This window comes from Calypte anna, chromosome 1 (genome assembly GCF_003957555.1).
Source record: "Calypte anna isolate BGI_N300 chromosome 1, bCalAnn1_v1.p, whole genome shotgun sequence".
NCBI classification, from domain to species: Eukaryota; Metazoa; Chordata; class Aves; order Apodiformes; family Trochilidae; genus Calypte; species Calypte anna.
In genome coordinates, this window is record NC_044244.1 from 152,314,428 (window position 1) to 152,336,258 (window position 21,831).

The window sequence follows — 21,831 nt, forward strand, 5'->3', positions numbered from 1 at the left end:
GTATGACAAATTGTGTTACTGCTTGTCACCCAGAAAATCTGAACCATATGAATATGTGCTTAATTTCCCACAAGCACAAATGTTGAAAGAGAGCAGTTAGCTTCTCAAAGCAGAACCTGTCAAAGGAATTTTCTCTTCAGTGTTGAAAGTAAATGAGCTTTTGTGAAATTAATGCTAGAGATACTTAAATGATCATTGTAGTTACAGATCTATAAACTGGGATACATGGTGAGGTCTAAACTTTTCACCAATAATTTTTTAAAATCATTAAATTGTTTCTGGTCATTTCATATCTGTTGTGGCTATGTGAGCAGAGCCTAAGAGATGTATAACATGAAACCGTGCATTTTTTCAAGACCTTGGGTATTCCAGTTCATTTCAATTTCAGTTTAACTATACTCAACATGCATGTATTCCATCCCACTTTAATGGCAATAGCCTACAACTCTTCCTGTTACATAAAGAAGGAATATTTTTTTCATATCCAGCTTTCATATTGAGAGTTATGAGGCAAAATTATAGTCAGACTGATTTGATTTGGTTTGTGAACCTCATTTTATTTCTCAGAGAACTACTGTAGAATAGTTAAAACATTTCCTGGTGTAATTAATGAAATGTGTACAAATGTCATTATAATTAGATTAGCTTACTAGATCAGTACCTCTTAGCCTGTCATAGTAAGAGGTGCTCCAGCCCTCTGATTGTCTTTATGACCTTCCTCTGGACTTTCCTTCATTTCCTTCAGCTGTTGAGGGCTCCAGAACCAGACAGTGCAGGACGCAACACTTGGCCATGTTAAAGCTCTTTTTATTGACTGGCCCTCTGGTCCAGCCTATCCAGGTTCCTTTTCAGATCATTCCTACCCTTGAACAGATCAACATTCCCACCCAGCTTGGTGATATCTGCAAACTTACAGAGAAAGCACTCAATTCCCTCATCTAGATCATTAAAGAAAATAGTCAACAGTACCAGCCCCAAAAGTGAGCCTTGGTGAACACCACTGGTGACCAATTGCCAGCTGGATTTAACTCCATCAACTACAATTCTCTGGGCCCTGCCAAGTAGCCGGTTTTTAACCCAACAAAGACTATACTTGCCTGTGTCAAAAATATGGAATGCTTCATGAATTTTCATGTCATCTCTTCACAAGGTCCATTCCAATCTATGTATCATTCCAATTTTAGTATATGTGATGCTGAAATGAGCTTTGTTTTAGATATCCTTTTACTCCCAGTATTGTTTAATAATCTGAATTTAGACTAAACCCCCAAGAATATTTCTTTCTTTTTTTTATTTTCAGCTGATTGTGGTATGCTTTCCCCTGTTTTCTATAAACTAATCAAGCACATTAGATATTTAAATTTCTTGCATTAATCTACACACATCTTGAAAGCTGAAATGTTACATACGTATATGTCAACATACAAGAATTGTTTAATTTCTATTTATGAATACATTTATTCCATGTCTATGTGTATGAAAAGAAAATAATTCCTGATGGTTTATCCATTTTTTTGTAAATGGTATGTTTTCAGGCTAAAATCAATAGAAGATATTTAATCAGATGGTGCCTATCTTAGCAAATTTGTCTTCCATATGACTTTTGTTTCCTTTAGTCTACAGAATTTGATTCCACAAGAGTCATTGTCTTTTTGTGTTAACTGCAACCTCTGTGCTGTAGTAGTTCTATGTCTTCATTCAGAGCACACATTCTTCTATTCCTTTGCTTCCAATTCTGGAAATAGGATTAGAATAAATCTAATCACAACAGTTATCACAGCTTATGGATTCTATGATGTGTTTACCATCTTGTGATCTTGAGGTCTCTTTCATTCCTATCTTGCTATTATTTCTTGTAAACTTGATAACTATATTTTTCAGTGTCTAAAAAAATTACTTTGCTGACAAACTGTGAGTAATTCTTTTACAGTCTTTTGAAACCTAATATCCTAATCCATCTACATGAGTCAATTCTCACTGAAGCAACTACCACCTTGCAGATAATCTTACTCCCAAATAAACCAACAAGCTTAGTAGAAGAAAGGAAGGACATTTCTGATTTGGGTACAAAAAAATATTTTCTATTCCATGAATTCAAGCAGTTTTGATTTTACTGTCCCTGACCAGGAAAACTGTAAACTGATTAAAAAATTAAGGGAAAGTTTCATTCTGGGGCTGCAGGGTGGTAATGATCTTGTTTTATTGATGTTTTTGAACATTAGGTAAATGCTATTTTTTGTGTAAGATCTTTTCTCTAAGTGATGTCCTGGTTTGGGCCAGGATAGAATTAATTTTCTGTCTTGTAATTTTCTTTCAGTTAAGTCTATTTTAAGTATCTGTACTTCCTGAAATTAGCAGCAAGTTTCTCAGTGAGTGTCTGCTGATAGGACTGATAATGCTCTTTGTTTATAGTTACAGCTAGAGACTGGGATGCAGAACCAAGGCCACTTCTCCGTTCTAAGGAACATTTCATGCTCAAGGGAGCAAAGGTGTCACACCTGCAACCTTCCTTTAGGGAGAAGCAGATAAAACAAGTGACCAAAATTGACCAAATAGAGTATTCCAGCCCATACATGGTAAAAATTTGAGTGATCATGAGGGTCAAGCCTCCTCCCTACACCCCTTAGCCCTTCTTCTCTTCCTGCCTTCTTCAGCATCCTGGTACGATTCAACCAATTCATCTGCCTGTGGCCCTGATCCGTGCCAGCCTGAATCTGTGTGTTCCTGCCTCTAGCTCCCGACTGCTGCTGACTCCAGGATTCCAGCCTGGACTTTCCCAGGGCTGCCCTGCAGCCTCGGTGGCAACATGAGCATTACTGGGGGGAAAGGGGTGAGGAATATGGTATCATTTTTCTGTATATTTTGATACATTTAATTATTTTTCTTTTTTGAAATCATTACTGTTTCATTAAAGCTGCACAGTTTCCAACCTGTAAGTCTCTTTTCCTTGTTGTGTCTCCTTTCTTTATCAGGGAGGGGGATTAATAGAGAGCATCAGTCATTCAGTTAATTGCCAGCTGTGAAACCATGACAGGTGTTCATCTTTGGTATCTACAGGTATAATTAAATACTGATAATATTTGAGCTCATTTTTCCCACTCCAGTGTTGACAAAAAAGGCAGAAACAGAGTTCGATACCATTGTTGTTAGTGAAAAAATAAATACACAAAATAATCACAAAGATTTCTTTAATTGTAATGAACCCTAATTTTTATTGCTATCAAGCTAATTCTAAATTAGGCAGGGCTAATATTTCAGGTTTTTTATTTAATATGCAAAAATGTAAGTTAAAAAATATAAAACATAAAATGAACACCTGGTCACTTAATGGTATATTTGAAGCAAACATTGCCAGATGTTGCATAACTATAACTCTTTTAAACTAGTCAAAATATTATGAACATAAATAAGATCACTAAAATTCAAATAGAGAGGAGATGCATATGGGTATTCGCCAGATGGAACTACCTACTCAGTGAAGTGAATGTCAAAATTTCCAATTATTTCAATAGAGCCAAAATGTGTAAACATTTATAACTGTACTAGAAAACTTCATACACTTAAGTTTATATATTTCAACAGATACATTATTTGAGGAAAAATAATAAATACTAAAAAGTGTAAAGACAGTGACAGTAATTTCTGTTGTTAACATCAAGTTCCAAATCTGATGTTTGTAATTTTTCTACTGTGAAGAAGATACTGAACCCTGAAAAAAAATCTAGTCTTGCTGTTCAGGCCAGAGGTCACCTATTTTAAATTTAGATCATCATATGCTTTTATTTTTAGAATAACTGAAAATTACAATGTCAACAGAAATTTATTCCAGATGACTTTTACTTTATCTTGATTCTTAGGTTTCTAATGACTCTATAGAATTATCTAATTTTTTACAATAGCAGCATATTTTTCCAGATAACTATTGAAATTTTACGGAAGATAAAATTGGTTTTGGAAACTGATAATGATAAGAAGCACATAAATGCTTAAGAAGCTGTTCCAAAGAGCTTTCAAGGTAAAGAGAGAGAAAGAGAATCTACCATTCCTGAGCAGTGTATAACCCAGGTTGGTAAGTGAAAACTATAACTTATTTCTCTCCCCAACATTTCCAGTTTTGTTTCCCTTTTTCACATTATATTTGAACTGAAGTAAATTTCTGATCTCTTCTTTGATTAGACCTTTTCTTTATATTTTTTTAACCTTGATTAATTAACAGACGGAAGAAATAAAGCAAAATGCAACAATGGTATCTACACATGGGTTGGTAACTATCTGAAAGCTGGTCAAGTTTGCACAGGTACTTAAATGAATATAAAATAAAATAGTTTAAATTCACAATGAATATATACTAGAAGGTTTAATTTTGGTGATTTGTGGTTGCCAAAAGAAAAACAAAGAATATCTGAATTTTTTTCCTCACCAGTAAATTAAGCATATTTTTAAATTACAGTGAGTTTCATATATTTATAACAATAAAAAAAAAATATACTTTTAAAAACTAACCATTAATATTTTAGTTCAGACATATTGCCAGGAGAGGGTGATGTTGAGCTATAAATCTAAAGTAATATCACCTACTTTCACAGTAAACTCAGTCCACTTTACTCTGTGTACATTACTTTGTACAAGAAAAATTAAGAAACTTTCCATTTAGACAAATTCACAGTTCAAAGAGCACAAGTGCAGTTTAAGTTTTCCAAATATACACTGAAATTTTCAAAATAAATAGGGAATAAAAAATATGTCTGTTGAATTCTCACACTAACAAGCCCAAATATTTGTGAGTCTTAATAATACAACCCTATATTATCAATGTATATGTGCATTAAACAAGAGAACACACAGCTAGTAACACAGTTTTAAAAGTCATTAAAGTTCTTATAATGATTTTATCTTTTCCTATAAATCATTTTCTGGATGTGAATTCTTATTCAGTTAAAAAGGAATTACAGATTATGAAGGACAGGTGAAGAGATTTGCTAGGGTGGTGTGTAAAATATGATGCAAGTTAGTTATAACAGTTTTTTTCATATAAACTGGAAAATGAGAAAGCAGTATTATTACTGTAGTTCTTATCAGCTTCCCTTTTCATTGCTTGCTAAAGCAGCAGTCAATATGAAATCATGGTTACAGTCACAGACACTTTCACTCTGTGTCACCACCTGACTCTGAAGTCAAGTCAAGCCACAGAAACATTTAAGCTGGAAGGGATCTGCTTAGTTCATCTCTAGTTCACCTTCCCTGGCTGAGTCATATCAGCTACAGCAGTAGACCTGGGAACATGTCCAGATAGGTTTTGTATATCTCTAAAAATGGAGACCTACAACCTCTCAGCAATGTACTCCATGGTTTGATGACCCTCGTTTCAGTCACTGCATCATCAAAAGGTATTCTGTGAACTGATCTAAGCAGTCATGTTTAAATGGTTGACAGGAGGAAATAGGTTGCATTTTTTAAAGGTAATGCTTCTAGTATTATAATACTAATTAACTAAACCCAGAATTTTTGGGAGGAATAGACTATGGATCTTTCTACAATATTATCACCTGAATGTAATGGCAAATTAAGAACAACTGTCTGATCTACTACTATCTGACTACGTGTTGAAGCTGAACAATCCAGTGTCGTATTTTGCCTCCTGAACTGAGACTATACATACAAAGTTGTGAGACTGACAACATTGTCAATGAGAATGAGAAGGCATCTGTCTGGCTCTTGAAATAAATGTAGTTCTGACAGAGAACCTTTTTGATAAAACAGCTAGTTTTATACTCCAGCTGTAGATGTTGTCAACACAAATTCCTCTCTCTGACTTTATTCTGCATATTTCATATCTCCAACCTGGTCTTAACAATTCTTCATTCTTATGAAATACCTGAAAGGTGATTAATGTAGAGAAGCCATAATTTTGCATGCAGTCCTTTCAGTTTCTATGATGCAGACAACTGAGATCTTTTTTTGCTCTCTTATAGAAAGATTAATTATCTGACACCTAAACCCCTTCATTCTAATGACAAGAATATTTTTCCCTTTCAAAATAGCATTAATTTCTACATAAGGGTTATATACTGCATCTATCTTTGCTTTGAAACCATATGAAGAAAGGTAGCTACACAATGTTAACTATACCTAAATACATTTGAGAAATGCTGCTACTTCTTTCAGGATATAATTTATCTGTGGGAGATTACAATACCAACTGTAATTTTGCTTTCGTATTATTGACATAATAAGAAAATTTTTTAAATTTAATAATGGATTTTTTGTTGTTTTTCATGTGAATTTAAAATGTTCCATAGGTCTTCCCTGAAGTATGGAGATAAATTTATTTCTATGGAAAACTGGAAAACAGATGGATGTTTGTTACCATTCGTTACATGTAGCATGTACATCAGTTATGTGTGTTCTAGACTTCTTAAAGATTTAAAATATTAAAAAAATCAACTCTGTTTTGGCAAATTTGTGGTCATCATTTACACAAAAAATCTTCCAAAAAGTAGAAAGTACTAAAGTTAGATGTTGTTTTTCTAATTCATATGAGTAACATCCAATAGAAACATTCTCAAGTAAAAACTATGGTACTTTCTGAGACTCTATCTTATTGTTTAAAAAAAAAAAACAAAAGAAAGAAACAAACAACTACAACCTGAAACAGAGAGGGAGAAATAATTTATCTGTATTCTGTTATTTTATGCTGCACGTAGCCCAGCACTTCATAAAAATTTACCTTTGTAAATTTATTCTTTGTTTTTAATTGGACTGAGATGGTGAATACAATGCTGTAGGTGATTCTGATGAGAAAATCCATCCCTGATGTAATGCAAAATATTAGTTTCTAATAGTGACTCAGTAGCTGTCCTACAGTGAAGCTTACACCTGCTCAAGGTTGGTGACACACTGAAATCCATATGGCTTTGTGCAGTTGCCAGTGGATGGTCAGTTGATTTAAATCTTTAAGTCAGATAAAGATTTAGGAAGAAATAAGTCTGAAAACTAATTTGGAAGCTGCCCTCACCTTAAGGTTCTGAGACATGCTGCTTTATCTATAAGATCCCAAATGAAAGGACAATTTAATAGCAAAGATTAAATGTTCATAAAGCACGTAAGGCAATAGATTTTTGGAAGCAGAAATAATTTATATGTTCCTGTTTATTGTATCTGTCAGCATCATTCAGAAAAGGTAAGGGTGTGCAAAAATGTGACCTCAGCAGGTGATATGGACTCTCAATAAAGTCGATTCTTTACCTTATTCTCACCTTCTGGAGTAGCAGAAAGAACATAAAATTCACTCTTTCTGACCTACTTCCTGCTTTTTTCTTCACTGGACATATTCCCACTCCTGTCTTCATCCCTCACCCCTGTGGACTAAATTAATTTTTTTCTTTCTTCATCCTAAGAAGGATTTTCTTCCCTTTTACAGATGGAAAATATCTAATTTTGCTGAATTACTGTTTTTCCTCAACCATGTTAAAAAAAACAAAAACAGATTTACAAGATCTTAGCCACAAAAGGCATTTCATATAAGATCCAGTGAATTATATAAAATAAAAATATTCTTACTCTCATCTAAAGGTGAACTCCAAGGTTCATTAGGTCTGCACTATCTGACTGTTGAAAAACAAAGCAGGAGTACACCTAATTAAAAAAAAAAAAAAAGAAAAAATTAAAAAATAACACTAAAGAAAAAGAAATTTATATAAGTGCATTCCTATGTTTGAAATAAACCAGAAGTTATCCTAATGAGTCTGATGCTAGAGTAAAAGTTGTGCCGTCAAACACCTGCCAATAATTTTAAACTTGAGGCATACATTTTTAAAGCAGAAATCCGACATTCTTTTTGCAAAAAATGGGCTTGCATATGCACCCTCTTCAGAAAAGAGAATTCCCTGAAAACTTTTAAAATAATGTTTTTTGAATTCAGGAAATTATATACTTTTTACTCTGTCAATTTAACTTTTCTTAATTTAAATTTTCTTATTTTAAGCTTATGTTTTTTATTTCTATTGTGGCTAACATTGCTGTCACATTTTTAAGAACTGCTTTCTGAAAATAAATTTATATTTGAGAACAGAAGAAAAAGAAAAAAAATTATTTGAAGATGTAGGTTTGTGTGCTCTTCCCAGTTTGACAGAAAGGCTGAAATGAGCTCTGAGTCTGTCAGATATAATTTCTTTAATGGGTTATATTTGCTCTTTGATAATAGTGTGAACATTTCACAGAGCTCTATTCACTCTGAGATAACACTGTGAGTAGAAACCATAAGTATAGCTATGTGACAGAATGCAAAACTAAGAAAATGGAGTCAAGGAGGTAGCTGCTCCTAAGAATGTATGAGGATTTAGATGCAGGGTTTAACTTATTGATACCGGCCAACTTAATACATTATTTTCTTCTCATGCATTTTTAACCAAATAAGTGTTTCATGGTGGATAGCAGAGCACATATCTGCCATACTTTTCCTGAGTTGCATTTGTAGTCAGATATATTCAGATTTTTTTCAGCTTGTTTATTTCCCATTAGCTCCAACCCGATCTATATATCTCAATGAATTACAGAGACTTCCACAGTAATGCATTCCAAAAACTGTCATCTTAGGGTAGATAAGAGAAAGTATCCCTTATTTGTCCATGCATTAAAAAAAGGTCAATACGTTGATTAACTCAGACTTAACTAACAAATTTTTAGACTGAAAACTAGTTCCTATCAATTCTGTATTGTGAAGTCAGAGAGGTAAGGGTCATATTTCCAGATGTCAAGATCTGCTACTCTCTTGAACGGTACCTATGACTTTACAGATCCAAAGAGTGTTTTGTCCTGTGTGCTCATTTGCCTCAGTTCCCATATTATATGTTTGAAGCTGAATTTCAGAACATAAGTCAGTGCCTCTGTAAAGGATATGCATTATCAGAAAGAAGACAAAATCACCTTCAAAGTACAGCTGAAATATTAATTCATTAATGCATTAGGCTTGTGTTTGTTCTGTGAATTTTACTGAGTATGCATACAGTATCCTCAAGATTAATTGGTTAAATGCTATGGCTACTTGCAAAATAGTGATATGCCAGACTTCATTGACTACTACAGAGTAGTAGAGGTGTTTTTCCAAGTTGCTTGATATAATATATATTAGCTAGATTTCTGTGGAATAGCAGTAGCATGTAATGCATAATTAGGATAGCCATAGGTGCACATAATCATAAATAGGCTTAGGCGTAGTTCGCATGTAGAAACTCATTTGTGTTTAACAGGGTATTAATGTTAAATATCAATGCATTATTCATGTGGTAAAGGAAAGCAAATCATTTTACACAGCAGTTTCAGTATTTCATGCTTTCCTTTTCAGGCTTATTGAAAAAAGACCAAGATTAGGAATTTTTTAACACTCCAGAAAATTTTTAATAATGAAAAAATAAATGTAAATGTATGTAAATTATACCATACCTCTGGTTTTGATTATTGATTGATGCACACGCAATGATTTTTTTTCCTTCTTTTCCTTTTCATTTAAAGAGTTTATTAGGATATCTGCAATTTTTTTTTTCCTAGCAGCAAATTTTTAAACCCATTCACAGGTGAATCTAAAGTTAACAGTTCATCTGAAACTACAAGCATCCCAAGTTGTAATTTGAAAAAGAACATAATAAGCATATTGCAAAATAATACAGTATGTACATATTTGTATTACTTGCTCTCCATCTTTGGAGCAGCAGACCAAGAAATTTTGCTATTAAAAAATGCTTTACAGAATATTCCATTATTAATTTCAAAAACTACACAATTCCTTCACCTCTGGGTTGCACTGACTGTTGGTATTGAAGTAAGTTTTTTTCAAGGGTCTTAAATGACAAAAGCATATATCTACAGTCAGATAATGAAAGGCCAGAAGTCTGCTTACACATCAATTATTGTAACTGTAATATGAGGCAGGTTACTTAGAGGTGCATTTGGCAACTAATTGGCTAACTAATATTGTGGAAAAAAAAAAAAAGCAAGTAGAACATAAGTACCATATATAAACTTACAAGGATATTTAAATTATTATTGTTTAAATGTTATTCAAATTTACCAAAAAATTAAATAATTCACTCCATTTGGCTGAAGTCTGAGATAGCTCTGTGGTAGTGGAGAGGACCACTTCCCCCTAAATCTACAGAAATTTCAAGTTGATGGAAAACAACGCTTCTGGGGTTGCAAAAGTTACCAAGAAAAGGAAGCGGAGGTAAAGTACTTGAGAGGTTCTTCAGCTGCTAGCATGCTGTACAGTACTAACTAAGATTCAGTGGTTTTTTTGTTTTGTTGTGTTTTGGTTTTCCTTGGTTGGTTGGGTTTTTTGTTTGTTCTTGGGTCATTGGCAAGCAAAGTAGATTTTTAAAAAGATAGCATTTGAGCCATCACAACCAAAGAATGCAAGTTCTCTTGTAACTTTTGTTATCTACAGGCCAGTCACCTCTAGGCATTTTTTGAACTGACATCCAAATATTTCCTCAGGAGGAGAGGAGAGGAGAGGAGAGGAGAGGAGAGGAGAGGAGAGGAGAGGAGAGGAGAGGAGAGGAGAGGAGAGGAGAGGAGAGGAGAGGAGAGGAGAGAGGAGAGGAGAGGAGAGGAGAGGAGAGGAGAGGAGAGGAGAGGAGAGGAGAGGAGGAGAGGAGAGGAGAGGAGAGGAGAGGAGGGGAGGGGAGGGGAGGGGGAGGGAGGGGAGGGGAGGGGAGGGAGAGGAGAGGAGAGGAGAGGAGAGGAGAGAGAGAGGAGAGGAGAGGAGGGAGGGAGGGGGGGAGGGAGGGGAGGGAGGGGAGAGGAGAGGAGAGGAGAGGAGAGGAGAGGAGAGGAGAGGAGAGAGAGGAGAGGAGAGGAGAGGAGAGGAGAGGAGAGGAGAGGAGGAGAAGGAGAGGAGAGGAGAGAGAGGAGAGGAGAGGAGGGGAGGGGAGAGGAGAGGAGAGGAGAGGAGAGGAGAGGAGAGGAGAGGAGAGGAGAGGAGAAAAAGCCAGTATTTTGTAAGGGGTCATGGTGCTAAGGCTGGTAGAATAAAATGTGGTGTTCAGTTCCAGCAGGAAATTGAACCTACTGCATGTCTTTTCATCTTGAAAAATGAAATACAAACCCCATGAAATCTAACATATCTTTCTTCAAAATACTTCTGGGAATGTGAGTTTTGCATGATAATTACCAATGCATATAATATTATGTATGTATATATACGTGTATTTTACATATGCATATGTAAATTGTAGCTCAATTAAATAAATGGATACCTACAAACCAAAGCTACCTCTTTTCTAATTGAGAAATAATATTTTTCTTTCCTCTTCACTTGATTACTGTGAAACTCGTAGTTCAATATATCCTTTCTTAATTTCCTTGGTCGTGGGAGAGAGAAGCTTTGCTTTGGGCTTGCAGGAGGTTCTGGAAGCTTACACAGTTGCAGCTACATTGTATTGTGGGAATTTTTTGTTTATTAAAACTCATAAGCAGTGTGTACATAGCTCATGCACATCTGCACACACAGGGTCCCTCAGCCTGTTGTCTCGGGTATAAATACTCAGATGCTACATAGTTGTTCCAGAAGAATTCTTCTTTTAGGGGTAGTGTCTTAGGTTCTCAGACAAGTAGTTATACAGAATTCAAAGACATGGTGTTGAAAGCAGAGTAGGTGAAGAGTTGCTGATATCAGCTAACAACTTGTTTCAGACATAACAGGATACATTATTTTGATCACACATACTGTGTAGAATCAATGGCTCCTTATGTGCATTCTGAGAAGCAGCATGAGCTATGAATGAGGAGGAGGGGGAGCTCTACCTTCCATTAAAAAAGCAAATGCAGTTCATTATTCCTCCTGTTATGTTTAAACACTGACTTCTCAAATACATGAATAAGGTACCATGAAAAAATCATACTTTGAAAACTAATCTGGAAACTGTAAGAATAATTTTTACATTGGAAATTAGTATCCTTTATATGGAAAATATTCTTCAAAGTAATTTAGAAGTGGTACTAGTAAATTCTGATAGAAAGAATCTGAGAAAGCTTTTCACTGTTTCTTACACCTGTCTATGTATTCTTCAGAATTTTTCTGAATGGAGCTATTGTACTTCTAAGAAGAAAACAACTGGTTCAACAATAGCCTTGATGGGCATTTTCTGGTGATACCAATGTTTACAAGTTATATAATTCAGGCTCTGGTGTTTCCTCTAAAGTATATACAGGTAAAGAATGCTGCACAGTTTACCATATAACACAGAATTCAATGAAACATGGTATACAGTATTAAAACATCCTCTTTGAGCTTTGCTTTTTTTTTTTTTTTTTTTTTTTTAACAAGGCATACATGCTTTATAGCATTAGAAGTTCTATCTCTACTTCTCATATTGGTAAGAAAGAAAACTCAATAGATGGAGGAAAATCCCGCACAATATATATATAGAGAGGGTTATGGCATCATTTCTTATCTGTGGAGGTGCTGTACTCTGTGAAGAGGTAAAGAGTAATGACATAAAAGCTTAGGGCCTTTTCGGAAGTAACTAAGCCTGACAGTTTTAGATCTTATTTATCGAGCTTCACAAATCTTAGCATTGTCATAACAATTGATAAAGGGGAATGTTTAAAGTACAGGGTACAAATTCCATGCCAGTTCAACACTGAAGATGAAGATGCACTGGCAGATTTGCATTCTTTACACTTAATGATTCATAAAATCATGGTAGGGAAACAATTAACTATATTTCTATAAACCTGGTATATATACAGTTTGTGGAATGAAAAACATTGTTGACAAAAATTCTTGGTGTTTTTTAATTGTGTATGGTTAGGAAATGCTCTCCTATTTTTACTAGTTGATACCTGGAAATATTTCTGTAACCTGGTTTAGTTCTTGTGGATTTTTAATGAAAAGCAAATAGTCCAGTTTTCACTTCCGATTCTGTGTATTCATATATACAGATATTCTCCATCTCAAACAATCACAAGTGTTAGCATCTGTAAAATGTTCAGTAAAAATCTGAAAGAATCTGACTTACAATTCATACATTCAAAATTAACAGGCACAGATGTCTGAGAATCTTTGAGCCTTAATAGTGAAAATATCTGCAAATCTTGACAGAGTGGCAAGGTTCATTAAAAGCAGCAAAATGCAATCAAGTAAGTGGCATGTTGAAATAAATGGGAAAAAAAATCTTGCTGTTTCTCAGGGATGTTATATCTTTCTTTTTTTTTTTAATATTCCTAAATTACATATTTTATCTGTAGAAAATTAAGTATTAATAATCACATTCTAATAAACCAGAGCATATATAAACATGCCTATAGATGTAGAAGTATATATACGTGTGTGTATGTATACATTGGACCGTATCTTGATAGCCATCACATGGAACAGTTTGTCACAATTCAAAGGCTAGTGAGGCCATTTAGAGAACTATATACACAGAAAAAATTACTGTAATATGATTGTTCTTGAGTCTGCAATATACAATCTGTAAAGTAATCAAAGACAGAATACTAACAAAATAGGAATGGTATGCTCTACAGGGTAAGTATACCAAAGAAGCACTGTTACTATTCCATGCAACATCCATGTTGTTCACCAGGATGCTTTGAGGCTTTGTGGCAGGGGGATGAACAAGGAAGCTCATCAGCATATAAAACCGTCCCATGCAGTGCAGGAAGGAGGAGAAAAATCTTTGCATGGAATAAACGTTTTCTTTATCTCTAATGTAGCTTTATTTAACTGTGTATGAATACAAAAACAAAATCTTAAGCATGATACACACCTTTAAGAATAGCCCCCCCCCAAACTGAGCCTGTTATCAAAGTATCATTTCATGCAAGTACAATACAGTCTCACAGATACTATCACACTACACTAATATTTGTAAAACTGTTACACTCAACTCGGTTTTCATCCTACAGAACAAGGTGGACAGTTTTAAAACTTCTTTTTTAAAACTTTAACTGAAGGCAATCATTGTGGAGCATAAGCACTAATATTCTACAATAATTATAAATAAAATACATACAACTGCACATACTCATCCCTACCTCAGTCACATTGAGTGGACTGGACTGGGAGCTGTACCATCTCATTTAAATAATCATGCACTTCATTTTCATTGTGACAGAAAAAATATCCAGAGGACAAGGTTTTCCTTGTGGTGTGTTTTTTGGAGTGTATTTGGGCTGGAATGCTCTCAGTTTCTAAAGTAAGCATTTGCACATATAAACTAAATGCAAGATTTGCCCAAGAGAATAAACTGTAAAAGCTGCAGTACATGTTTACTGTTTTGCAAAATCATCCATTATATTATGATATTTAGCTGAATTTTACTTTCCGAGTTCACTTAGATAAGGGGAAAAGGAGGTAAAGAAATTGCAGGAGGAGGAGCTGATCTGTCTCAAGGTGGAGCTGTATCTTGTATTAAATGACATTGGCAGATTAAAGCTCTCTGGTGGGGAAGGGCTTAAAGGCTGAGTCAAAAGCCAAGAACTCTCTTTATTTACGCCTACCTCCCAGCCCCTGGCAATCTGACTAATAACAAACTGAGCTAACAAGAAAGACTAGAAAGAGCAGAGACAACACAGAAGCAGCTTACACCTAAAAAAAGCTGAAAACCCAAGTGATCAAGTAAAGCTTTGCTGAGCATCTTGTTTGTTTACTGCATCCAAATGCTTGCAAACAGTTAAATATATGCAGAAAAGTCAGCATAGCTGTGAAGTATGCTGTGAATTTTAATTGGGAAAAAGGACAACTGCTTACAGGATGGTCTAATGTGCACGCTGCTTGGAAGATTTCTTGCAACGGAATGCTTTGTACTTCGTCTTCTGAAAAAGGATTTTAACTTTGTGGAGCTGTAGTATTACCAGAGCTTGCAGCAAAGTGAAACTCAGAAGAAAGTGGGTATTTTTCGCAGGGAAAAATTACATCGCATTGAAACAGCTGCTCCAACTGTGCATTACTGAGAGATTCAGAGAGTGTTACTGCTGTACAGGTAAGCAGGATTCCAGTTAGTTAAATAGCTGATCACAGAAGAAATTCACTTCTCAGTACCCACTGAATTTATTATTTTCTGCATGGCTTTCTGTAACTTTTATGTTAAATGATGTCAGACTATACTGTATTTCAAACAATCTGCCAGGTGCATTTATTCAAACTGCCAAATGTGTAGAATGAGTGTATTAAGGAAACGCTGATTTCAGATTCCTTGGGGGGGGGGGGAATGGATGTTTGTTTTTATTTCCTGAAGTGCAAAATTGGCCTTATATTCATCATCTTACTGTAATGCCCTTCAGAATTTCATAAATAATCCATAAGGTTTTTAAAAAATTATTAATTCTTAGCTTGAACCTTTGAAATTCTCCAACAGAGAGTTGAATTAAAATGAACAGACAAACAAAAGTCTGAGTAAAATGAAACAAGCTTTTGCAATGTTTCAAAAATTTGTTGTTTATTATTTGTCAAATATAGGATGCTTCTTCTAGAAGGTGACTGCTTTTGAAAGTATTAAACTTTTCTCCTTAGAAAGGACTGTGACACTTTGAGTCTTACAGAATCCCTAGTGCAAAAAGCTTATTTATATTATGCACTTAGAAGTGACTTACATGAAAGCAGATAAAATGAACAAACTTAAGATACCATGTAGAATTTGCTGAAAAACCTCACCACGTGAAACAGGAAAAGGTCAGGTTAGTCAAGGCTTTTGAATTAAATTTTATTTTATTGTGAATTCTTTTGGTTAAATGTTGACCATCTGTTACTTCAAAGCAGTTTTTATTTTACAATAGTAGCCCACTGAGAGCTTCATTACATATTCCTGAGTGTTTAGACCAAAAAAAAATTGAATGAAAGGAAAAAATACAAGTCTACTATTAATTTCTGGGTGTGTGTGTGTGTGTCTGACTTCTGGCAGTGCTGCCTACAGAAATATGATGATGATTAAGATGGGAATGTTTTCCAATTGGTTACAAATGTTCTTTCATCTCTGAGAGGAGGGCTTTTATTTTTATAACCTAATTTCTCAATATGCACTAGAATGTAACATGCTTTTCAGATTATTCTTTTTTTTTTTTTTTCATTTAATTTTCTTGGGGACTTTGTAAGTGCAGCTTGAATTTGATGCAGATTGAAGATAGAATTCCTACAGAGTAAAAATGTACAGAAATGAAGTCTGATTAGTCATAGTAGGTTTAAAGCTGGCATCTGTGTCAAGAGCCTGAATTTTTTACCTTGGATCACTAGAAAGGATACTGCTGCATGTAAAGCATGAATAAACCTCTGGCACAGTATGATCCCAGAATTATTCTGCGTACTTGTAAAAAGAGCATTTTGACATGTTGTGTCTTATCCAGTACTTCTTGGGAAAACAAACTTAAAGACATATATCAAAATAGACAGCTGGAGTTCAAGGAGTGTTATGAGACAAAAAATTTTTTCCTACTGAAACAAAATGAAAAGGTCACATTTTTAAGGACACCATTTTTAGGAAGTGTTATGTATTGCACTTCCTAGCTCCAAATTCATATATGTACTCCCAGTTATCAGGGACTGCTATCAGAGAAAAACATAATTAATGTGCAGACATTTTTATTGTTGCTTTTTTTGTGTGTGTAATATTCATATCACAGCACTGAAGTGTCTGCATGTATAAATCTTCTTAATCCATTTTAAAGGGAAGCCTTGGTGTTGCTAAAAACAAAGGTGACAACAAAAATATGCACTGGTTAGATGTCCAGTCATGTGGCCACACTGAAAGAATGTTCATACATGTAATTGAGTAGATTCTTGTAAAAGGTTCCAATATTTCAGAAATTAATACTTCAGCTGGTTGTGTAGTGAAATTTCATACTCCATGTTTTAAGTTTACTATGAAAGATCAAATGTCCTGTATTTGATCAATTACTTAAAAAAAATAGAGATAAATAGAATTCCTGGAATAAATACTCAACCCAAAAAAAGTTCTCGTGTTGTAAATCATCCATTCAGTTTTAATGTTTTTTGGGTTTTTTTAGGAAGTATTTAATTAATGTTTATAAACTGTCGTTTTTCTCCATCTCGTATATCAAAAATTATTATTTTTATTGCTAATGACAGCTTTGAAAGAAAGAAACAGAATCTTCAGAGTATTGCATGAATTACTTCAAAACAGTGATAACGAATGCTTGATTTCAACGTGTATATTTTGTTTGTGACTTCATAATTATACTCTAATAATACATTTGTCAGGTATTGCAAAGTTCAAGATCAGATTGACAGGTAATAATTTAAGTTACATAATATGGATGATACTAAATGGAAGATACATAACATGGTGATAGTTTTGATTCATAAAACAGTTAAGTTACAAGTATATTTATGTATTTTGGAGGTAATTAATGGTTATAATAGCAGGGTGGCTTTGTATAGAAAATTATATGTATATTATATTCATATATGTATATTATATTCAAACATGTTCCACTACTAGGTGCTGTGCTTCCACTTACACACAAACTATTACATATATCTTAAAATTTAAGTAAAGAAAAATAATTATTTTGTTATCTCCTTCTTAAGCTTCGAGAATAAGGCTTGCAAAGGAAATAACTTTTGATTTACATATATAACACAGAACCAAAGGAGAAATTCTCTATACCCTGACTCAGTAGGCTTTCACTCACAACACATTGTTGAAACAAGTAAAATCTTATTTCTTCATTTCAGCAGGTGGACAATATTAAATTGATCTTAGTGAGGTACTTTTAAAAACTCCAGTGTTGTATGATGACACAAAGCAAGGATCCAAAATACCATATTAACACTGATGTAAGTTGCTCAAGACAGAAATGAATTACTGGGAAAACATCCTACATGTTATATAAATAAAGACAATACACTCCTGATTATCTCCTACTTTGGTGTATTAATGTGAAAATACTGAAGTATTCCACTTATGACCATGTTTATTGATTCAATACAATACATTAAATATATTTTTCTCTGTTTAGCAAGTAATTGAAATGCTTTGCAGATTACAGTACTTTTTGAGAGGTGGAGTAGCTCAATGACAAGTACTAGGAAGAGCTACTCCTTCTCTCGACCACAGGAAAAAAAAAACAAACAAAACTAACCCTGTGAAATATTTTTCCTTTTTACTTTTTTAAAATTTTATTTATTACTATTTTTATTTCTTTATAGAATCTGCTCCACAAGATGAAGCTCTGGATTTTCATTCTATATTCAGCTGTGGTTGCATCTGATCCCTTCCTGTCACAGCCTTATTTTCCTTCAGTCAGAGGAACCTGTCAGAGTTTGTGTTCCTGTGAAGAAAAGGATGATACTATGATTATAAACTGTGAAGAAAGAGGCATCAAGATGGTATCGGAAATAAATGTCCCACCATCACGGCCTTTTCATCTTAATCTCTTAAACAATGGCCTGGCTAAGTTACATGTGAATGAATTTGCTGGCCTTGTTAATGCTCTCTCTCTACATCTTGGCTTTAATAATATTGCAGATATTGAGCCCGGGGCTTTCAATGGTCTCAGCCTTCTTAAGCAACTTCATATCAATCACAATTCTTTAGAAACACTTAGAGAGGATACATTTAATGGATTGGAAAATCTGGAGTTTCTTCAAGCAGACAACAATTTCATCACAGTAATTGAAGCAAGTGCCTTTAGCAAGCTCAACAGGCTTAAAGTACTTATTTTGAATGATAATGCCATTGAGTATCTTCCTCCGAACATATTTCGTTTTGTGCCACTGACCCATTTAGATCTTCGTGGAAACCAGTTGCAGACACTGCCCTATGTTGGCTTTTTGGAGCACATTGGTAGAATACTCGACCTACAGTTGGAAGATAATAAATGGGCCTGTAACTGTGATTTGCTGCAGCTGAAGATATGGCTGGAAAACATGCCTCCTCAGTCAATAATAGGTGACGTTGTATGCAACAGTCCTCCAGTTATCAAAGGCAGCATCTTAAGTCGGTTGAAAAAAGAATCACTTTGTCACACTCATCCTCCCAATGAACTTGAGGATCCTTCAGGGTCACTGCCCTTGCTTGTAACCTCATCTATCAGTGATAGTCATCTATCAACTAAGGTGATTCCTATCATTAAAGCTCCCACTAAAGAACCAAGTTTAGTTCTTCATACTCCCAAGCCTACTCAGTTTCCAGGAATCTATTGTCCTGTCCCCTGTCACTGCACCAGCCACATGCTCTCAGGAGTTCTCATGCACTGTCAGGAGCGAAATATTGAAAGCTTGTCTGATTTAGGACCACCTCCTCCAAATCCTAAAAAGCTTATTCTAGCTGGAAACATTATTCAGACATTACTAAAATCAGATCTTGTGGACTATGTCAGCCTGGAAATGCTTCACCTGGGGAATAATCGCATTGAAATTCTTGAGGAAGGCTCCTTTATGAATCTGACTAGACTGCAGAAATTGTATCTCAATGGCAATCATCTCACAAAACTAAGTCAGAATCTCTTCCTTGGCCTTCAGCATCTTGAATACTTGTACCTTGAATATAATTTCATCAAAGAAGTTTTGCCAGGGACATTTAATGCAATGCCAAAACTTAAGGTCCTCTACTTAAATAACAACCTTCTGCAAACTTTGCCACCTCATATCTTTTCAGGTGTTCCACTCAACAGACTAAACCTGAAAACAAACCAATTTGCTCATTTACCTGTAAGCAATGTCTTGGATGAGCTGGATATGTTGGTACAAATTGAACTTGAAGACAACCCTTGGGATTGCACCTGTGATTCAGTTGGACTGCAGAAATGGATACAAAAACTGAGTAAGAATACGATGATGGGTGATATTTTTTGTAAATCTCCAGGACACCTAGCAAAAAAAGAACTAAAATCCTTGAACAGTGAAGTTTTGTGTCCAGGTTTAATAAACAGCCCTGCCCTACCAACTCATGCCAGTTTTATAATTGTGACAACTTCTTCTACTACCACCAACAATGCAGAAAGCATCCTGCAGTCCCTTACAGATGCCGTCCCACTTTCTGTTTTAATATTAGGACTTCTAATTGTGTTTATCACTATTGTATTTTGTGCAGCAGGAATAGTCGTTCTCGTTCTGCATCGACGACGAAGATGCAAAAAGAAACAAGCAGATGAGCAAATGAGAGATAATAGCCCAGTCCACCTCCAGTACAGCATGTATGGGCACAAGACCACACACCACACAACGGAGCATCCAGCTGGAACCCTCTATGAGCAACGTGTGGTTACTCCCATGGTTCAGGTCTACCGCAGCCCATCCTTCAGCCCCAAGCACACTGAGCAACAGGAGGAGGGAAGTGAGAAGGAAGTTAATGATTCCAAACACCTCCGCCGAAGTCTCCTGGAAAGAGAGAACAGCTCACCTCTTACAGGTTCAAATGTCAAATATAAGACTACAGATCAATCTCCTGAATTTCTATCTTTTCAGGATGCCAGCTGCTTGTATAGAAACATTCTTGAAAAAGAGAGAGAACTGCAGCAACTAGGGATCACAGAGTATCTAAGAAAAAATATTGTCCAGCTCCAGCCTGATATGGAAGTTCATTATCCTGGAACACATGAGGAGCTGAAGCTAATGGAGACACTCATGTACTCCAGGCCAAGAAAGGTTTTCCTAGAACAAACTAAAAATGAATATTTTGAACTCAAAGCTAATTTACATACTGAGCCTGACTACCTGGAAGTCCTGGAACAACAAACATGAAGTTACTATACGTTGGGCTGAATTTCTGTAATTCTATTTTAAATTGGAACCACTGTAAATAAAAGTGCCTTATAATAACATGTCAACAGTAAGAACTTAAGCACAGCAGTAATCCTAGCAAAAAAAACTCAGGGATCACTGTGGGAAGCCATGGGGTTGTGTGCAGGTGACATGTCTCACACCAAGTTAAACATGAACTTTGTATGATTGAACTGTGGGAGGAAGAATGCTTATTGCAACATTCCTCAATATTTAAAAAAGGTGTGTATGGCACTCTCCATTCTGTACTCAACCTACAGAAAAATATTTGTTATGTTTACTCTTTCTTTTTTTTTCCCCTTGGTTTAAGTAGATTCCTTTTTTAAAAAGCACTTGTGTTTATAGTTATATGGGTAGAGTGTATTAGTGAGGTTAGTACATGCACTGCATACACCACCACTGTATACAACTACACCTAACAAACTATTATAATAAATATGAAAGGATCTGAAATGTTGTCATGCTAAATGTCATTTAAAAAAGAAAAAAAAAACAACCCACAAACCTAAACAAGAACACCCTCCCAAGTAAAAAAACAACAAAAAACCCACAAAAACACACATACACAAAAAGAAACAATTCTTGTATATGCACCCGGAGCTTGCAGATATTTAAGTATTGTACGTGAAATTTCATGATATGCATTCTGTATCAGTATGTGGAAGGAAAAATATTTAACTATGTTTACCCAACATCTTCAATGAAGAAAAAAAGCAAACCTTTTGCTACTTTCCCTGTCTGATAGCTTTACCTAAGTTTGGACAATCTTTTCCTGTGCTGCTGCTATAAAATATTGTGCATCACTGGTGTTTCAACTCATAATCTTAGGCAATTTGAGAAGCTACTGAGAATCAACTGTAAATATGTTACTGTGTTTAATAAGTCTGATTTTTTAGATATATATAAAAATAACTTCTATGTTGGCTTTAAATATTCTTGGAGAAAATGAATTTGCTGTGGCTAGAAACTTCCAAGTGCAAATACAGATCCTTTCCCATCCTATAAAAAAATAATTCCCATGCATAATAACTGAAACAATACACACACAAAGAAGAGAAAGAGTAGTTAGTTGTTTGCATAAAAATACTTTATAT

The 21,831-nt window shown here is 34.9% G+C and overlaps 1 protein-coding gene and 1 pseudogene across 1 annotated transcript; one reads left to right on the top strand and one right to left on the bottom strand.

The window, feature by feature from the left end:
* Positions 1-1,104: 1,104 nt before the first annotated feature.
* LOC115600479 lies at positions 1,105-1,205 on the bottom strand (annotated as a pseudogene).
* Positions 1,206-14,441: 13,236 nt separating this feature from the next.
* Positions 14,442-21,058, top strand: SLITRK6 (SLIT and NTRK like family member 6). The gene is made up of 2 exons (XM_008499275.2): positions 14,442-14,981; positions 18,164-21,058. Exon 2 carries the CDS (start codon positions 18,179-18,181, stop codon positions 20,696-20,698), a length of 2,520 nt encoding a protein of 839 aa, XP_008497497.2. The 5' UTR covers positions 14,442-14,981; positions 18,164-18,178; the 3' UTR covers positions 20,699-21,058.
* The last annotated feature ends 773 nt before the right edge of the window (positions 21,059-21,831 follow it).

Coding starts and splice junctions, on each gene's coding strand:
- SLITRK6 (XM_008499275.2), top strand. CDS start 18,179: ATGAAGCTCTGGATTTTCATTCTATATTCAGCTGTGGTTGCATCTGAT.